The following is a 15,615-nucleotide window of genomic DNA, read 5'->3' on the forward strand; positions in this document are numbered from 1 at the left end:
TTTCATGCTGACATCCTATTGTAATCATGATTTTCTTCTGATGAATGAATTAAATTGAAGAGAAATAAACAAAAATGAAGGGGTGCTTTTGTAAAGTAAGCAAAATAAGTATTGTGAAAACATTTGAAGTGCACAAAACCACAAAGCATGATTGGTCAGGACAGAGAAGAGGGAGGGGAGTACAACATGACATCTTTACAGAGGTAGTATAAATAGGAAGTGGAGCCAGATTCTCCAGTGGGCACATGGATGACTGAGACAACATACGACGACGTGCTGCTCCCTGCAGTTTGTAAGTTAAATATAGACTCTTAAATAACTATCATTTTTTTCAATGACATTTAAAATGCTGAACTGTACAGAAAAAATGTTTAAAGCATTCACAACAACTTGAGATTTTTCTTTAACATGTTATCTGTTGTAATACTGACACAGGCTCATCTTGTGTTTCGATCTTCTAGATCTTCAAAGAAGATCACAGTCTGTTAACGGCGCCACTCGCTCAGACGAACACCATGGAGATGTCCAACACACAGTAAGCACTTTCTGCAAACTAAATCAATGAATTGAAGTTAAAATGACATTTAATGCGTTGGGTCACTGATCCTGCTTCATGCTTCTTGATGCATCTCACAAATGATGTGATTCTAATCGAAGCTGCTCTGGTTCTAGCGTCTACCCGGCGGTTGGCATTGGGTCGATGGCCCAGTCAGCTGGGCTTGTGGAGATTGCCGTCAGGCTTTGTCTGAACCAACGTAAACAACTGTGTCCTCACGTGTGGGTTCCCATCCTGAAGCCGCAGCGGCCTTGCCTGCGCTCTTCGCTTTCAGAACAGCCGTCCCCCGAAATCTTCAGCGAGGCTTATCTGAGTCCCCCTTTCTCTCTCTTCCTGGATGACTTCGACGACGACGACGTTGTGATCCCGATCAGGAACAAACACGTGGTTTTCGCCGACACCAGGGGACTGTCTCTCACGGCCGTGCGAGAGTTTTCCGAGCGCGAAGAGCCGTCCGACCTTGACCTCCTGCCCTCCCTGCAGGGTTTAGGAAGCATGACGGAGGACGGCTACAGCTGCACCGTCAGCACCTGCTGCCCGGGAACGAGCCTCAAGCTGGGTTTCCCGCAGCCCTCGGCCGACTTCCAGGCCTTCCGCGCCAAGCTGGCGGAGAGCATGGTCATCCTGGAGAACTGCAGCATCGTGGAGCAGGGCCTCCACGGGACCGTCCGGGTGAAGAACATCAGCTTCCAGAAGGACGTGCGCGTGCGCATCACCTTCGACTCGTGGCGGAGCTACAAGGACGTGCCCTGCACGCACCTGCAGAAGCGCTTCGGAGGGCCGCAGACAGACGTCTTTGAATTTGACGTTCCCATTCCCAAAGTCCTGGACGCCAAAAGGAAGATCGAGTTCTGTTTGAGGTATTTGCCAGGAGGGCACAACGAGCCTTTCTGGGACAATAACAACGGGGAAAATTACAGCATTATAGTGTGTGTGAACTCACATCTCTGCTGTGGGTAGAATCTAAGTGAAAGGCCATGACACACTTTGATCGAGGCGAGATGTGAAGCCTATTTTTATCATGTGTATTACGTCAATCCCTGTAGTGGAAAGTGGAAAGACATGGGGTATATTTATTACACCCGCTCTGTTTTCTCCATGAAATATGAATCAACAAATGTATTTTAAAATCAGGTACAGTTTTTGGGATTTAATATTTTCCAATTTTAGCCCCAACATTGAAATTTCACTCCCCATTGTCCTGACTAACATTTTGGCTTGTCGCTATGCTATGAATTGGCGTTGCAGTCCAGAGCAGGGATCCCTTTTCACCCCCTGCATTTCTGGGAATCATTTATAGGTCAGAGATTATTGGGCAGGGAGAAACAGGAGCCCCGTAGCAGGAGAGGCTAATCTTAGCTCAGGGCCGTTTTCAGAGCCGAGGCATGCAGTCAGAAAGTTACTGCTGCAGCCAGCTCTGACGTGCAAACATCCCCACTGTAGCCCTCATAGGTGTAACATCCCAAACGGCTTTCACGTGTCTGATCACATGTCGTGTGGAAATGCAACACGGACACAGTGTGTCACAAAAATCAATTTCTTACACTTGTACAAATTCATTTTGAAGCTAGTAGAAATGCATAGTGTGAGGATGCTACAAGTAGAAGTTAAAGTGGGATAGTCCAAAAGGATTGATGATTTAATATTTGGAAATTTTACTTTTGTTTATAGAAGAAAAGTTGTGTTATTCCGATATTGTGTACAGGGCATTACTATAAGTTGAATTCATGATTTCTATTTTAAAAATATATTAAAAATGTAATTATTGTAAACACACATTGGAGGAAAAAAATGTAAATTGGAAAATTATTGTGCAAACGCCATGGAAATGAGCTTGTTTGACTGAAAAAATAAAGGAGCGGAGATGTTCACCCGTCCTGTAAAGCCTGTTATGTTTTCAGTCGTGACTGTGCCTTCACTGGATTTCCAGCTCTGATCATGGTGAGATTCATAACTTTCTACTTTAAACACACAATTTAGTCCTGGAAGGAGTAAAGAGAGAGAGCAGCGTGGACTTCAGAAGTGTCTGTCTCCACATTGTTGTCACCAACTCACGGTGAGTGTGACTCTTTAGTCCTGCTGCAATACTGTTTTGAAGCAGAGTCTGTCCTTCTCGAGTATTTTCCTCAGCGTCCCACACTGATGTTGCACACTTTGCAGCTCGGGTCCTTCTTGGCGTTGGCTGTGGTCAGACTCATGAGCTGGTGGTGTCCGCTGATCTGCTCCACGCTGCCCTGATCCAAGTGGACCGGCTCCGTGTAAAGCACCTCCAGAATGGCATCGCTGGCGTGGCAGTACAGAGGCTCCTCCCCCGGCCTCTGGGGGGCAGTGTATGTCAGAAAGGGGTTAGAGGCCAAGTCCAGCATGGGCAGGCGGGTGCGGCAAAAGTCGTCTCCTGCAGTGCCGACCGGAGCCAGCACCAGCACCACATAGTGGTAGGCCGTGTACATACAGTAGAAGTCCGCGAAATAGAGGCTGATGTTGGGGTTGAGCAGGTGTCCGGCCGGGATCTGAAAGCGAAGGGGCCCGTACGGAGAGTCTTTGGGAGGGAGGCCTGTGTCGAACTCCGTGTTGCAGCTGAAGAAGACTCCATGCAGCTTGCCGTTGATGGGGGAGCCGTGACTCCCGCTGGTGTCCTTCAGCGCCGGACTCATCAGTCCTCCACATTCCCTCCTAATTCAAGACATGAAGAAGAGGTTGATGTGACCTTGCTGTGGTCATGTCAGTAAACCCGACATGAGTCAAAAGAATGGAGGACTTACCTGACGTAGTCGAAGTAGTCTGGGTGCTGGTTTCGATAAAACACTGAGAATTTGAGCAGCCGCCCTGCAGAACCTTTGGCCTTATCGAGAAGCTGCTGCAGGTGTTCCATGGCGTAGTCTGCAACGTTGATTTTAAGAGTTACATAATTATTTCAACCCACTTTCAAGTACGAATTGCTGCTCCATGCTGAGACCATAATTGTTCTTATGTAGCTGGTTTCTCCTCTTCCGCGCTCTGCACATTTTCCCCCCCTTCGTTTTCAGCTCAAGCTCTCACATTGCATAATCAGTGGCGCTGAAGCTGTGAGACGTGACACCTCTTACCCCCGGTGCAGAACTCCACCACCTGGCTCCACTCTGACACCTGGTAGTCACCGTCTGCCTGGCGCACGGCCGTCTGAACGGCCACGCAGTACTCGGTCCGCGGGCTGAGGAACCAGTGGCCCCTCACGGCCATGGGAAGAGGCACGGCCTTGGCCACCAGCTTGGTCGGCACGTCCTGGAGGTCAAAGGCAGGAAAGCGGTGATACTGAGAACTAAGTGGATGCAAAGTTATAACAGGCTGCGGTGTGCGTCACATTTGCATTTCAAAGCAAATGTAAATGCAATTGTTTATCCGGCCGTTTCCCTCTGTAATCTCTGTCTTATTAGTGTGATTTTTCAGTTGGCGCTCAAGCAGCTGTAACCAGGATACATCTAATCAAATCAGCGGCTTTGTTTTGGCCGATGCCTCCGAGAAACGGCAGCTAATTACGACGGGCTCAGAGGCCCGTATATCCATAGCAACGTCTCTGATGCAAGTTCGCGGCACTTTGTGCATCAGAGTGGGAATATGATCTCTTTCAGGAAGAAGTTAGTCACTCCTACTGCTGCACTGACGCTCTCTTCCTGAATGCTGCCTCCAATAATGGACTGTAATTGCAGTGAGGATTTAGCATCTGCTGGAAAAAGGATGTGGAAATTTTTATGAATATAACTACCAAAAACGGGTCACAAATAAGTAAAATAGGAATAAATATCCAGATTATGTACATTTTGTGGAAGAAATGTGTTGCTAAATAAAATGCTACATAACAAATAGCAGCTGTAACGCACAAAACTACATTCTAACAACAGATTAGAAAAAATTGAGTTTCATGGTTAATGCAGCAGGTATTAAACAAAAATACACGAGTGTGTGTATAATCTGAAAGTACTGGCCGTGTCTGTTTATATAGAAGCAGAAAGATAAAAGTTAGGTAAATGTTGCACATAATAGAAAAGAATCAACTCTGAAAGCTACATTTATTTTAACAAAAACAAAAATAAACTGTGACGGAGTCCTTCTTTGTCCACTTCTGTCCACGTTTCATTAAACCTTATGACTAATTTGCGAATTTAAAAATTTGTGCGTTGGAAGTAATTAACATGGAAGCTGCTTCCGGCTGCAGCTGGATTTGTCAGCGCGAGTCCAGTTTTAAAGAAAACAATGTGCGAGTGAGTCACTGGCCCGGAGCTGTTGACTGAACACATTTTGCTTTTCATTTGTATTGGAAGTGACTGAAAGGGCGCAGCCACACTTTTCTGTGCTCAGACTGACGCGGGGCGGCCCGCTAACCCAGCTAGTTCCCTGTCTTATCGAGGTTTTCCACTGCAGCTCACAGGGCAAGGAGGAGCGAACAGACAAGTGCATAATGAAAACAGATTTATGTGAACCTGGTAATTGGGTCTAGCGACACTGTACAGACGCCTTCGGGAGAGGAGAGAGTCGGGTGAGTGTGGGGTCACACAGCAGATTTAAAATGTTCAAACCCTGTGTTTGAAGCGGTTCGGGTCCCTGTTCTCTTTGCGACTCAGGTCTATGAAGAAGTGCGTGGCTCTGGCGGTGTCCTCAGGGGTCATGTCCCACATGATGCGGAAGGAGTCACAGGTCACCTCACAGATCTGGATGTTGCAGGGGGTTGAGAGGGGGGCGTCCATTTCCGTAATCTGCTTTTAAAGTGGGAGATGAGAGTGAGCAGTTAGACCAGAATGTAATCTGGGATTGCGTTCGCAGTGCTGGAGATGTAAGAAAGATCTGCTACCGGAGATTAAACTCTGCCACATGAGAGCCGTGAAGTGGACACTGAGCAGCGGTTGAGAAATATCCCAGCTGAATGCACCTCGGGCAGAATCAAATTAACCTTTCGTTTAGGGGTCTGCGTCCCAGCCTTTTACTCTCTGTCTTGCTCATTTATTTCCCCTCTGCCTCCCCTTTCTCGCCCTGAACTGACATTTCCGATCATTACACAACACAATATGTTCCCAGCTGAGTGACTGGCCCCTACTTTCCCTTCACATTTCATAATCCACCTACAGCAGTCTCCCAGCAACCACACGTCTGAAGCCTCCCTCCATCTTCCCCTGTGATTTCCAGGGAAAGGGGCCACAAACAAAAACATCCCCGCACCTGTCAGCAACATTTTCAATGAAACTTTTTGTTGTGCGTTTCTGCTTTTGTGCTAAAATGCTTCCCAAATCAGCTTATTAAAATGAACTCAGGGGAGACCTTTAAACATCTGATGGGCTGTTTGAGGAGACGCGTTCGGCTTTAAGCACCAGCAGCAGGTGATGTATGATCATATCTCCTCGGTGGCCCATCAGCAGCTCGATCCACGCTGCTGCACACAGCCTTGAGTACTGGGCTGGGAGTAATCAATTGGTCAGCCCTGTGCTTGTTTCATTAGCTGTCACCTTCCCTTCTCTGAACGGATGAAGCCTCTTTGGTTGTGTGTAAAATTGCTTTTGCCTGAAATTGTCATTCGTCTGGAGTTTGTTCTCGCTCCAATGTAACTCACTGACTTATTATTTTGTTAATTCATCGCAAACCCCAGCTTCTTATCACCAGAGGGGTGTTGTTATTTAAAGCCCTTATCACACTGAGCATATGCCAAGTCACAGATGTGGCTAAAAATAACCCATGAGCAGTTTTAGATCAAACGAGCTCCCTTTGTGTTCCGTGTGATCCCGCAAACGTCTGGAGTGGCGGAGCTGTCTGATTGCCGGGTCCGCTGAGGTGCTCTCCAGTCACTATGATGGACAGGCTGCATCAGCTCATTAAAGCCTGTCAACTGTGAAATTTGCGCGGAAGCTCGCTCGCTCGCGCGGGGCACCGGGAGGAGAGAGCTGTTGCATCATGCACGTGCATCTCCATGCGTCGGTTTTCCAGCTGCTGTTCTCATTTCTCGCCATTGTATCTTTTCCAGAGATGGAAACTGGGGCAAGAGGAGATTCTCGCAGGACAACTCATCACAGCCCCATGTCTGTGTTCCACTTTAGATACATTTCAAGACAGTTCAAGCACAGGTTTAAATATCATTCACACAGTTTCAGTGCCCTCATTTATTAATCCATCTGTCCGATGAATTGCATGTGAATGGTCTACACTGCACAGCTGGATTTGACAGACAGACACTCCAAATGAGGCATCCGGTGCTCACATTCATTGAATCCTTGTTTATCTGGAGGTGCCTTTATTGAACTGCTTTCGTGCTTTGTTATTAATTCTCATCCAATGCTGAAAAACACAAGTAGATGCTGCGAGCATCATGCATATGGAACAGGCAGCAGTGCTGACTTCAAAGCCTTTTCCATTCAGAGAGAATACTTCAGTGCTTCATTTAGATAGTCACAAGAAAAGAACAATCCAATGTGTTTTTTTTCAGTTTTTAAGCTAAAATATAGACTATTTACTGAGTTTAAAGCAGAAATGTATCATCCTTTTATGAAACTTCAGGAAGTGCTCTGATAAAAAGCAAAACCTTGTGTGACTGCAATCCCTTTCACAGTTTAACCAAGCATTAACAGAATGGGAACCAATCTCATTACACGAATCAGTCAGTGCTGCTGCAGAAAAGACCCTGACAGTCTCATGCAAAATGTCTTCACCGGGATTTAATGAATGTCCAAAGTTGGAAAATGAATCTCGTGACACATGCATGTGTCCAGTTACATTGCACGGCAAAGAAACAACTTAGAAATTATCACCAGAACATCAGACTTTGTTCTCTGCCCACAAATGAGAAGATTTGTTACACTACAAGATTTATAACTTCATCTGAACATAGAGTGAAAAATACTCCTGGATGCTATCAGGCATCAATGAATTGAGTCATTTAGAAGAATTACTTACTCGTATGATGCTTGAATTTGTGATCGGAGAGGATTTGAGCTTGTCTGTATTGCACTATCTTCCCACTGTGCTTTCTTCTTGCCTCCTGTGTTGCAGTCGATGATGGATCCCCCTGGAAAACTGATTAGGAGGTGAATCGAGCACACAGACTCCTCTCGTCCTCTTTCACCGTCTCTTTCTCACTCTCTGTGTCACACAAACACTCTAACCCCCTCACACACACTCTCTCTCCCTCCATCCACTCCTCTCTCCCTCTCTCCCCCCCTCCCTTCCAAATCTGCTTTTTGCTCCGAGCGCTGCATGATGTTTACTTCACTCCTATGCAAGCAAACAGGATGAACTAAAACCTCAAAGCCAGAAAAAAGGGTCAGGGTGGGTGAGCGAGGGAATTCCATCTGCAGCAGTGAAACATTCAATCAACCCTGTCAGCATCATGCTTTTCACCAGCCGAGCATGTACAACAGCGCGCCAGTAATTCTGCCCGAAGGCACAAAATCCACACACACTCAAATGTTAGTCAAACATTTAGCTGCTCGCATGAATGTCATCTCTCAGATATGGAGACACTGGAGAGAAGGGGTTGGGTGGGGGTGGTGGTGGGGACAATCACTTTTTTTTTTTTAACACACTCCACTTGCCACAGAGCGTTCAGAGGAGATTATGCGTTGAGTGATGTCCCAGTAAATTACATTGAGTACCATCAAGACCTCAAAAAATATACATGTGCCAACTGTCATGCCATATGGAGCAACTCCACAGGGCATCCCCCCCCCAGCCTATCTGGAGGCAAGGGATGCCACTGTGTAAGTCCAGAGTAAGCAGATTTCCACTGGCATTAATTTTCAGCGGGATGTTTTTGTGCTGGTTCAGCCTCATGCAGCAACATAATTTAGGATTCCATTAGAGATTAAAGAGACCCTTCCCAGATTAATGTCTGTAATCTGCAGTTAAAACAATAGAAATGAGTGTAGGATAGTAGCAGATAACAAAGGGATCAGGTTTAGTGAGAGTGAAGTCTTTTCACAAACACATAATATGTGTATTTCGAAGTGACAAAGATATATTGCCATAATTTTACGGGCTGTGCTCAGAATTGAAAAGCTTCATAAATTTCCAAGCAGTCACAGAGAAGTGATACCCTCAGTGTGTAATTAAACTGTAATCATCCATCATTAGTCATGCCATGACAGCCCTCCTCTTTACAGATCACCCTCTCAGTTCCAGACATGGAAACAGCAGAAGCGGGGCTGGTTATGTGCCCTCGTTTTCAGAGACATCTCTGTATTTGAATTAGGCCGACATGCTTTATGTTATTTCCCACAGTTTTAATGATCACAACTCACCTTCTGAATGTCACGTGTTATCAGCAGGGCCAGACATCAGCAGTCTGAAAAGTGTTGCCTGCATGGTTCACCAGAATAGTCAGAGACAAACCCAAAGCAGGTTTAATGTTTGCACATGTTTTTTTTCCTGCAGGATGCTGCCATGACATCCTGAGCGTTGCAGGATGGTTACATTTCTTTGGAAAGATCTACGAGCATCACATTCTAGAACAAATTTTGAGGGAACAGCTCTAGTTTTGTTGCAAGCATTTAAATAAATATTTATATATTTGAGTCATGGGTGCACAATACAAGCCCTATAGTGCACATTTAACATTAACAATCATATGTGATTTGTGTCATTTGTAATGTAGCAGTGATGCTTCAGTTGGTAAATAAATCCAGATGAATGTTCAGAAGGAATTAAGGAAAAATCACCGAATACTTCAGCATAGACCAAACGAATCCAGCTCTGCCTTGACTGGAATGTTTTACCCCAACTTTGACTTAGTCTGTAAGTCAAATTCTCTATCAAAGGAATATCTATTGGCACATTGCATCTTTTTTTAATTTGACCAGCAGATCATATGACTTTTTTTTATTAGGGTCGTGTTTTTTGATCCAGCTTCATTAAATTTGCATTGACCTTTTGTGAGTGTTTATTGTTTGCTTTTTAAAGCCTATTCTTGATTCTAATTTGGTTTCATGTAACAATCTTAGAGGGGTGCTAATAATATTTCGTGATCACAACTTTATTATTTACTTCTATACAACATTGTGTTAACTGCGTTATTATTCACACGGATTGTTCTCTTGTTCTGGCTGGTTGTTTTATCTGTGAAGCCTTTTTAAATCAAGGGCTGTAGCGGAGCCAGAGTGGGGTCAAGGGGGCGGTCGCCCCAGGGCCCACAAGGTCACAGGGGCCCGTTTCATGTGATGTGTTCACATTTAATCGGAAATAAATTATCATAATAAAATGTGCAGTGTGTGCGAGAGGGTATGGACTCTATGCACAACTTCACCACTTCCTAAACTTCAGGAGGCTCCTTGTTTCCTGTCTTTCATGATAGGATGAACTGATTAATCCAGGTGTGTCTGGCCTCAGTAAATGGCCAGACACACCTGCAGTAATCAGCTCGTCCTGTCATGAAAGACAGGAAACAAGGAGCCTCCTGAAGTTCAGGAAGTGGTTGAGTTGTGCATAGAGTCCATACGCATATGATTGTGGGCTCCAATTTGCCAATTCTTACATTACGACTGTCCGTGAATGCATCAGAGCTGTAAGCCAGCGCTGATTGGCTGTGCGGCATGAACCAGTTTTTTCTTTTGCACTTGATCTGAACTCTTTGGAGGGAAGTTAAACAGTATGCTAAACACTATGCTAGCCGCTAGCGGTACTACCCAAAACCTAACATCGGAGCCACTGGTGAGTCAGCGAAACCTTCAAAAATATTATCTTTATCAGAATGTTGTGGTCTTAAACACCTGGTTGTTTGAATGTGCCTTGTGTTGCTCTCTAGTATAAGAGACCGCCGAGTCTATTTTTTTTCTAATATACGTGAATTCCAAAAGATATAGATAGCTGTGTCTATATCTATCTGAATAGATTGTGTAATTTTAGACCAGCTGTGTTCATTTTATATTTAAGCTGTATCAAAGATGGTACAGATTTAGCCCGTGAGTTTTTAATCTGAATTTTCAGCACCATGGACAGCGGACGCTCTGAGCGACACCTGTCAGGCTGCAGTTGTGTGCATATGTGTATTTGTTCTTCAGAACAAGTTTGTGAACTGGTTTGTGACTTAATTCTGCTTTCTGAGGCATATGGGTTTGCTTGGCTCAATAAAAGTGAGCATTAGTGTGTTGTTTGATGGTAGGATGAGGTTTGAATGGTAAAATTACTATCATAAGGGCCCATCGAGAATGCTCTGCCCCCTCTGTACTGAGACCCGCTCCGTCTCTGATCAAGGGTGTCATTTACTTTTTGGCCACATACGGCGCTATTTGATAACCAGTGCGTCGGACTGCTAAATAATAACTTCATGAAATATGAACAGAACTCTAAATCCATGCCTTTGTTTTAGTGTCATAAAATATTTATACATTATTAAGTTAATATTCACTGAACTGTTCTTTGGTAACGCATGTCAAGCTTGAAAAATTAAAAAAAGAACTTCATGCATGCGAGTTAAGATTGCAGTTGATTTAATGAGCTATTTACATTTTCTAACGATAAAACATTTGGTTACATGTAGCCAGATTTTGAAGAATATCACAGAGCATGATAACCAGAACAAGTTGTCTTGTTTGCAGGGTAAATATGCGCGTGTCCGCGCAGGCTTGATCCTCGTGAAGGCGGAAGTGTCACGGCGCCGTGCGGCTCCACGGTGATTCAACGTGATGCTGAGTCGGTGTCTGTCCTCGGAGAAAACACTTTGTAATGACTCTAAACTTCTGAAGCTGTGCGTATAGGACATCACAGGGGAAAAACACAGTAAGTATGAAGATATACAGCGCCTGTCGAAGCCGTAAAGTGAAAAAAGCTGATATTTGTTCGGCATTTTTAGCCACGTGTTGCAGTTTTTTTTCTTGCTCCTGCAACGAAAATACTCGAAACCTTCGAGCGATGGTCGCGACGTTGAACGCATAGAGAAATTATGTTTTAATGCCTCAACTTAAAATGGATTTTGGGTCTTTGTGTTCTTGAATCTTGTTGTCTGACGTAACGACAGAGCCTCGTGATAACATTGCGTCAGTTCAGCTTTGTTGACACATTAGTTTCTGTATGTTGTCCAGTTCTGAGCTCCAGTATGGGAAATCCCCATCATCAAAACACACGTCTAACATGGGGAATGTTTTCAGTAAAGATGAATTAAGTAGGGTGATCAAAGGTCTCTTTGCCCCGGGACATCCTGTTTTATTATAAGTCTGCATTTGAATTGACTGCAAAGAAACATACATTTCAGTTAGACATGTTGTTTAGTTTAAGGGGTTAATTTCTTTTTTACAGGTTACTTGGAGCATCTTTGAGTCCAGGTGTCCTTTTACGTTTTTAAAAATAAAAAAAAAACAATAGCTACATTAAGCAAAATAATAAATATGTTTGACAATTTAAATTTGAATTCAGATATGCTTGAGAGTTGTATACTCATTAAAGTAAAAGCTGAGCTATGCTGGTTCAGTGAATGAGTGAGAGCTGTAAAGTAAACTATCACACAGTCAAAATACTCTGATTTTATGCATAGCATACGTTTAAGTTACGAAAAGTCAGTGATGGTTCATCATGTTGGAAATGATTTTATCTACTTACATTATAATTTTAGATATTGCTGTTAGTTTTTTAAGTAAGCTGATAGAAAGCAATTCAAACACAGGGAGGTATGGAGGGATTGAATTGAATGCTTTATTATTTATTCACTCCTGAGCATAATGAAATTAAGAGCAGCTACTTTAATTAAAAGCAGAACACTACTGAATCATAATCACTCCAAAAAAATAAAATAAAATAAAGATACAACTATATGTATAAAATCACAGATTTATTGACCCCAACTAAAAGTGTTTCAAAGGTAATATGAGTTATAGCAAGTAGACAGAATTTGGGTTTCAGATTATATAATTTATCAATACCTGGATGTTGTGTGTGTGTGTGTGTGTGTGTGTGACAGTTCACGATGGCAGACTCGGGAGACTCGAGCGGCCACCGTGTGCCAACTCCAGGGCTGCTGACGGGCCGACGAACAACGGCTGGCATGGCTGCTGCCCGTTTCCCTTCGATGCGATCCAGGGACCTCACCCTGGGTGGAGTGAAGAAGGTGATGCAATGTTTTTTTTGGGTTTTTTTTTTCCTCACTGGGAACGCAGAACAACATTCACAGCTTGTGTTTAAGGATGATATACATATTGTGTGATTTTCAGATTATGACCTATTTCTGTTCGTCTTTCATTTGATCGCTTTAGAAAACATTCACGCCAAACATAATTGGCCGAAAAGTCAAAGAAGAGTAAGTTCACTGGAATTTTTTTTTTTTTTTTTTTAAATAAAGATTTCTCATTGTCGTCAAGTGTTTTCATTGACCATTGACCATTGTCACTTTTTGTCATACCAGAACAAAAGCTGAAGATGGGCAGAGGACGGAGAGGAGGGATGAGGGTCGAGGCCGGGGACCGAGAGACCGGGGAAGGGGCAGAGGTCGTGGAGAGCTCATCCAGTCCCACTCTATTTTTGAACAGGGACCTTCAGAGATGATGATGAAGAGGACAGGTGGGTCTCCAGAGGGTTGAACACACATAGTTCTCCTCCAGCAGGAACTTTGCTTTTATTTTTCTTCTCTCTCATGCCTGATCGTCATCAGACACGCCTGCTGAATCTTGGTTGAAGTGAATCTCTGTCCGTCACAGGTAGCTATAACAGCGAGGTGGACGCTCCGGCCGTGGGCCCCTCACCCATCATTAATATTAAAAAGGATAAGAGAGAGACCGAGGAGGAGACGAAGGAGATTCTCCGCGGTCTGGAACGAGACGTGAGTCACTTGGTCACCAGTTACTTTAACTGAGCAGGTTTATTGTACCGCTTTGGAAAATTTGACCTCCCTTTTCTGTCATTTCAGTTTATAGACGACCCCTTCCTGAAGAGCGAGCAGAGGAGCTGTCCTGTCCAGCTTCCCCTCGCTGTGTCAGGATGGGGCTTCAAGGAGGAATTTTCCAAGCCTGCTGTCAAAATTGAGAAGGAAGAGGAAGGTTGTGAACCCATGGAGATTGGGGTTGAAGGTAACAGTAGAAACATTTTTTGATAAATTATTTTCACTATGTTACTTAACAAATTGACAAAACATGATCAGTTTATATTTTCAACAATCTGAGTAGCTTGCTTCTGTGCAAAATAACTTAAAAACACATGTGATGCAAGTCTCTGCTTTTTGAAAATACACACCATTTTGTCTTCAGTGAAACAAGAGCCAGAAGAAATTGAGATAAAGGCGACTGAGGCTGCTTTCAGGCCTCCTCCTCTCCCCGACCCCGAGGTTCTTCCTGACCTGCTGCATCAGTGGAGCTTGAGCAAAGGGGAGGAGCTCTTCTTCATCCAAATGCCCGACTCGCTGCCCGGACAGCCTCCCACCAAAGAGCACAAGTCAGTGAAAACTGAGGTCCAGTCAGAGGACGGGCAGTCGATGCTGCTGAAAACAGAGTCTCAGGTAGATACAGCACCTTCATGTTGTAATCTCATTTGTTGGCCGTTGAATTTTGTCTAAAAAAAAAAACCAAACGGATAGGAGTGGAAGGGTTTAAAATATACTCATTTGGAGGTGATAAGAGTGAAATGTATTTTAATTTCCTTCAGGACGAGGAACCTGAAGACAACAGCTGCAGTCTGAAGGATCTGCGTGAAGGGCTCGTGGGAAAGATGCTGGTCCGGAAGTCAGGCCGGGTGCAGCTCATCCTGGGACAAGTCACCCTGGATGTATCTCTAGGAACATCATGCTCTTTCCTTCAGGTAGGATAACATTGTTTATTTTGTGTTAACCTACTTTTATCGTTTTTGTGGGGGCAAAAAAAAAATTCTCTGAGACATTTTAACCTGCTAAATCTCAGCTTTTGTTTCTCACATTTCCAAAGTGTGTCCCTTTTTTTACCCTTCTGCTTGCATTTGACTGGAATTATCAAAGATGATAACAAATCCATTCAAAATAAAGAAAACAGCGTGCTTCAGTATTTCTTATGCACGTCAGACTAAAATATACAAAAGCTGCATTGAAGACGTCACCGCTGAACTAAATCCTTTCCTTTCTTCCTGCCTCCTCTGTGTTTCGTCAGGAGCTGGTCTCTGTTCACACTGAAGGAAAAACAGGCAACCTGACTGTTTTAGGGAATGTCAAACACAAGATGGTTTGTTCCCCAGACTTCGAGGCTCTGCTCGAGAGCCGAGCTTGACCTAACAAGCCTCCTGAAGCCTGGCTCATGGACGGACTCGTACCGACATGCTAATAGGACCTACGGTCTGTCTTCCTGAAAGCTGACATCTCAAATATTTATGATGGCAAATTAACTGCACTTTTGTGTTTTCAAAGTACCTCCAGCCTCATTGATTTACACTAAAATGATGGAAACAGAGCTGAGATATGTCTTGCTGTGGTAAAGGCTGATTATGTGGCGTGCCAAGTTTAAATAACTTATTTTTCTTGTCTACATCTGAAATTACTTGAGGAACTGTACATGAATGTAAATGTGTGAATAAAAGCTTTTGTTACTTGAGTATGTCACAATAAAATAAAGGGTTGTTTGAAAGACTGATGAATATTTGTGAAAACAATGTTCAGGATTGTTGTGACAAAATAGTGTTTACAGTACCGTAGTCTGATCTGCTGTGAATTATAGTCCGGCAGTCTTGGTATTGTAAGAGTTGGGAGGCAGACATGAAGATGCTGGAATTTTCATAGCATTTTTCCGTAAGCTGGGCAGTTGCAGTTTTCTATTATCTGTGTCAAAATAACTCATTTAAATATATACATTTGATTCAATATGCTAAATATGGAGTACTAATAACTAGCAGAAGAGATCATATTAACATATTGCTTTCTCTTCACTTGCTTTAATTGAAATGTTGGATAGAAATTCACATTGTGTTAGTAGTGTGATTCTGTTTTAACACAAGCACAGTAGAGTATAGAGTAGCTCTTTACCTCAGAATATTGAGGGGTTGAATCCGGGGCTGGGTCTGAGTTATTTTTGTGCAATACCTCCCAGTACTCTGGTTTCCAACCCCCAGTGTAAAAACAGAAGCTTCAATGTTGACCATTATCTGCCAGAGAAGCATGACGCAACCCG

General features: G+C 43.7%; 3 protein-coding genes across 4 annotated transcripts; 2 read left to right on the top strand and 1 right to left on the bottom strand.

The window, feature by feature from the left end:
* The first annotated feature begins 244 nt into the window (after positions 1 to 244).
* On the top strand, positions 245 to 2,380 carry ppp1r3c2b (protein phosphatase 1 regulatory subunit 3C2, duplicate b). Its single transcript, XM_030104469.1, has 3 exons — positions 245 to 292; positions 462 to 535; positions 673 to 2,380. The coding sequence occupies exons 2-3, from the start codon at positions 516 to 518 to the stop codon at positions 1,514 to 1,516; spliced, it is 864 nt and encodes a 287-aa protein (XP_029960329.1). The 5' UTR covers positions 245 to 292; positions 462 to 515; the 3' UTR covers positions 1,517 to 2,380.
* Positions 2,381 to 2,680: 300 nt separating this feature from the next.
* Positions 2,681 to 7,592, bottom strand: phyhip (phytanoyl-CoA 2-hydroxylase interacting protein). 2 transcript variants are annotated; one of them, XM_030104465.1, is made up of 5 exons: positions 7,469 to 7,592; positions 5,110 to 5,289; positions 3,643 to 3,817; positions 3,319 to 3,436; positions 2,681 to 3,229 (listed from the first exon to the last, which is right to left on the bottom strand). In XM_030104465.1, the coding sequence occupies exons 2-5, from the start codon at positions 5,275 to 5,277 to the stop codon at positions 2,683 to 2,685; spliced, it is 1,008 nt and encodes a 335-aa protein (XP_029960325.1). In that variant the 5' UTR covers positions 5,278 to 5,289; positions 7,469 to 7,592; the 3' UTR covers positions 2,681 to 2,682. The 2 variants fall into 2 exon arrangements, with proteins under 2 accessions (XP_029960325.1, XP_029960324.1); XM_030104464.1 differs by having other exon boundaries at positions 5,110 to 5,286; positions 7,469 to 7,506.
* A 3,560-nt stretch (positions 7,593 to 11,152) lies between these two features.
* On the top strand, positions 11,153 to 15,069 carry polr3d (polymerase (RNA) III (DNA directed) polypeptide D). Its single transcript, XM_030104462.1, has 9 exons — positions 11,153 to 11,284; positions 12,459 to 12,605; positions 12,751 to 12,794; positions 12,900 to 13,054; positions 13,192 to 13,313; positions 13,401 to 13,560; positions 13,738 to 13,985; positions 14,132 to 14,284; positions 14,605 to 15,069. The coding sequence occupies exons 2-9, from the start codon at positions 12,465 to 12,467 to the stop codon at positions 14,719 to 14,721; spliced, it is 1,140 nt and encodes a 379-aa protein (XP_029960322.1). The 5' UTR covers positions 11,153 to 11,284; positions 12,459 to 12,464; the 3' UTR covers positions 14,722 to 15,069.
* Positions 15,070 to 15,615: the final 546 nt, after the last annotated feature.

The sequence above is a fragment of the Salarias fasciatus genome, chromosome 12, assembly GCF_902148845.1.
Source record: "Salarias fasciatus chromosome 12, fSalaFa1.1, whole genome shotgun sequence".
Taxonomy (NCBI): Eukaryota; Metazoa; Chordata; class Actinopteri; order Blenniiformes; family Blenniidae; genus Salarias; species Salarias fasciatus.

Excerpts from the sequence above, each read along its gene's own strand:
- ppp1r3c2b (XM_030104469.1), top strand. The coding sequence starts at position 516 with ATGGAGATGTCCAACACACA. Across the intron at positions 536-672 it reads ATGGAGATGTCCAACACACA|CGTCTACCCGGCGGTTGGCA; the intron begins GTAAGCACTTTC and ends CTCTGGTTCTAG.
- phyhip (XM_030104465.1), bottom strand. The coding sequence starts at position 5,277 with ATGGACGCCCCCCTCTCAACCCCCTGCAACATCCAGATCTGTGAGGTG. Across the intron at positions 3,818-5,109 it reads CGAACCGCTTCAAACACAGG|GACGTGCCGACCAAGCTGGT; the intron begins GTTTGAACATTT and ends TTTGACCTCCAG. Across the intron at positions 3,437-3,642 it reads GGTGGAGTTCTGCACCGGGG|ACTACGCCATGGAACACCTG; the intron begins GTAAGAGGTGTC and ends TCAACGTTGCAG.
- polr3d (XM_030104462.1), top strand. The coding sequence starts at position 12,465 with ATGGCAGACTCGGGAGACTCGAGCGGCCACCGTGTGCCAACTCCAGGG. Across the intron at positions 13,561-13,737 it reads CATGGAGATTGGGGTTGAAG|TGAAACAAGAGCCAGAAGAA; the intron begins GTAACAGTAGAA and ends TTTTGTCTTCAG. Across the intron at positions 14,285-14,604 it reads CATCATGCTCTTTCCTTCAG|GAGCTGGTCTCTGTTCACAC; the intron begins GTAGGATAACAT and ends GTGTTTCGTCAG.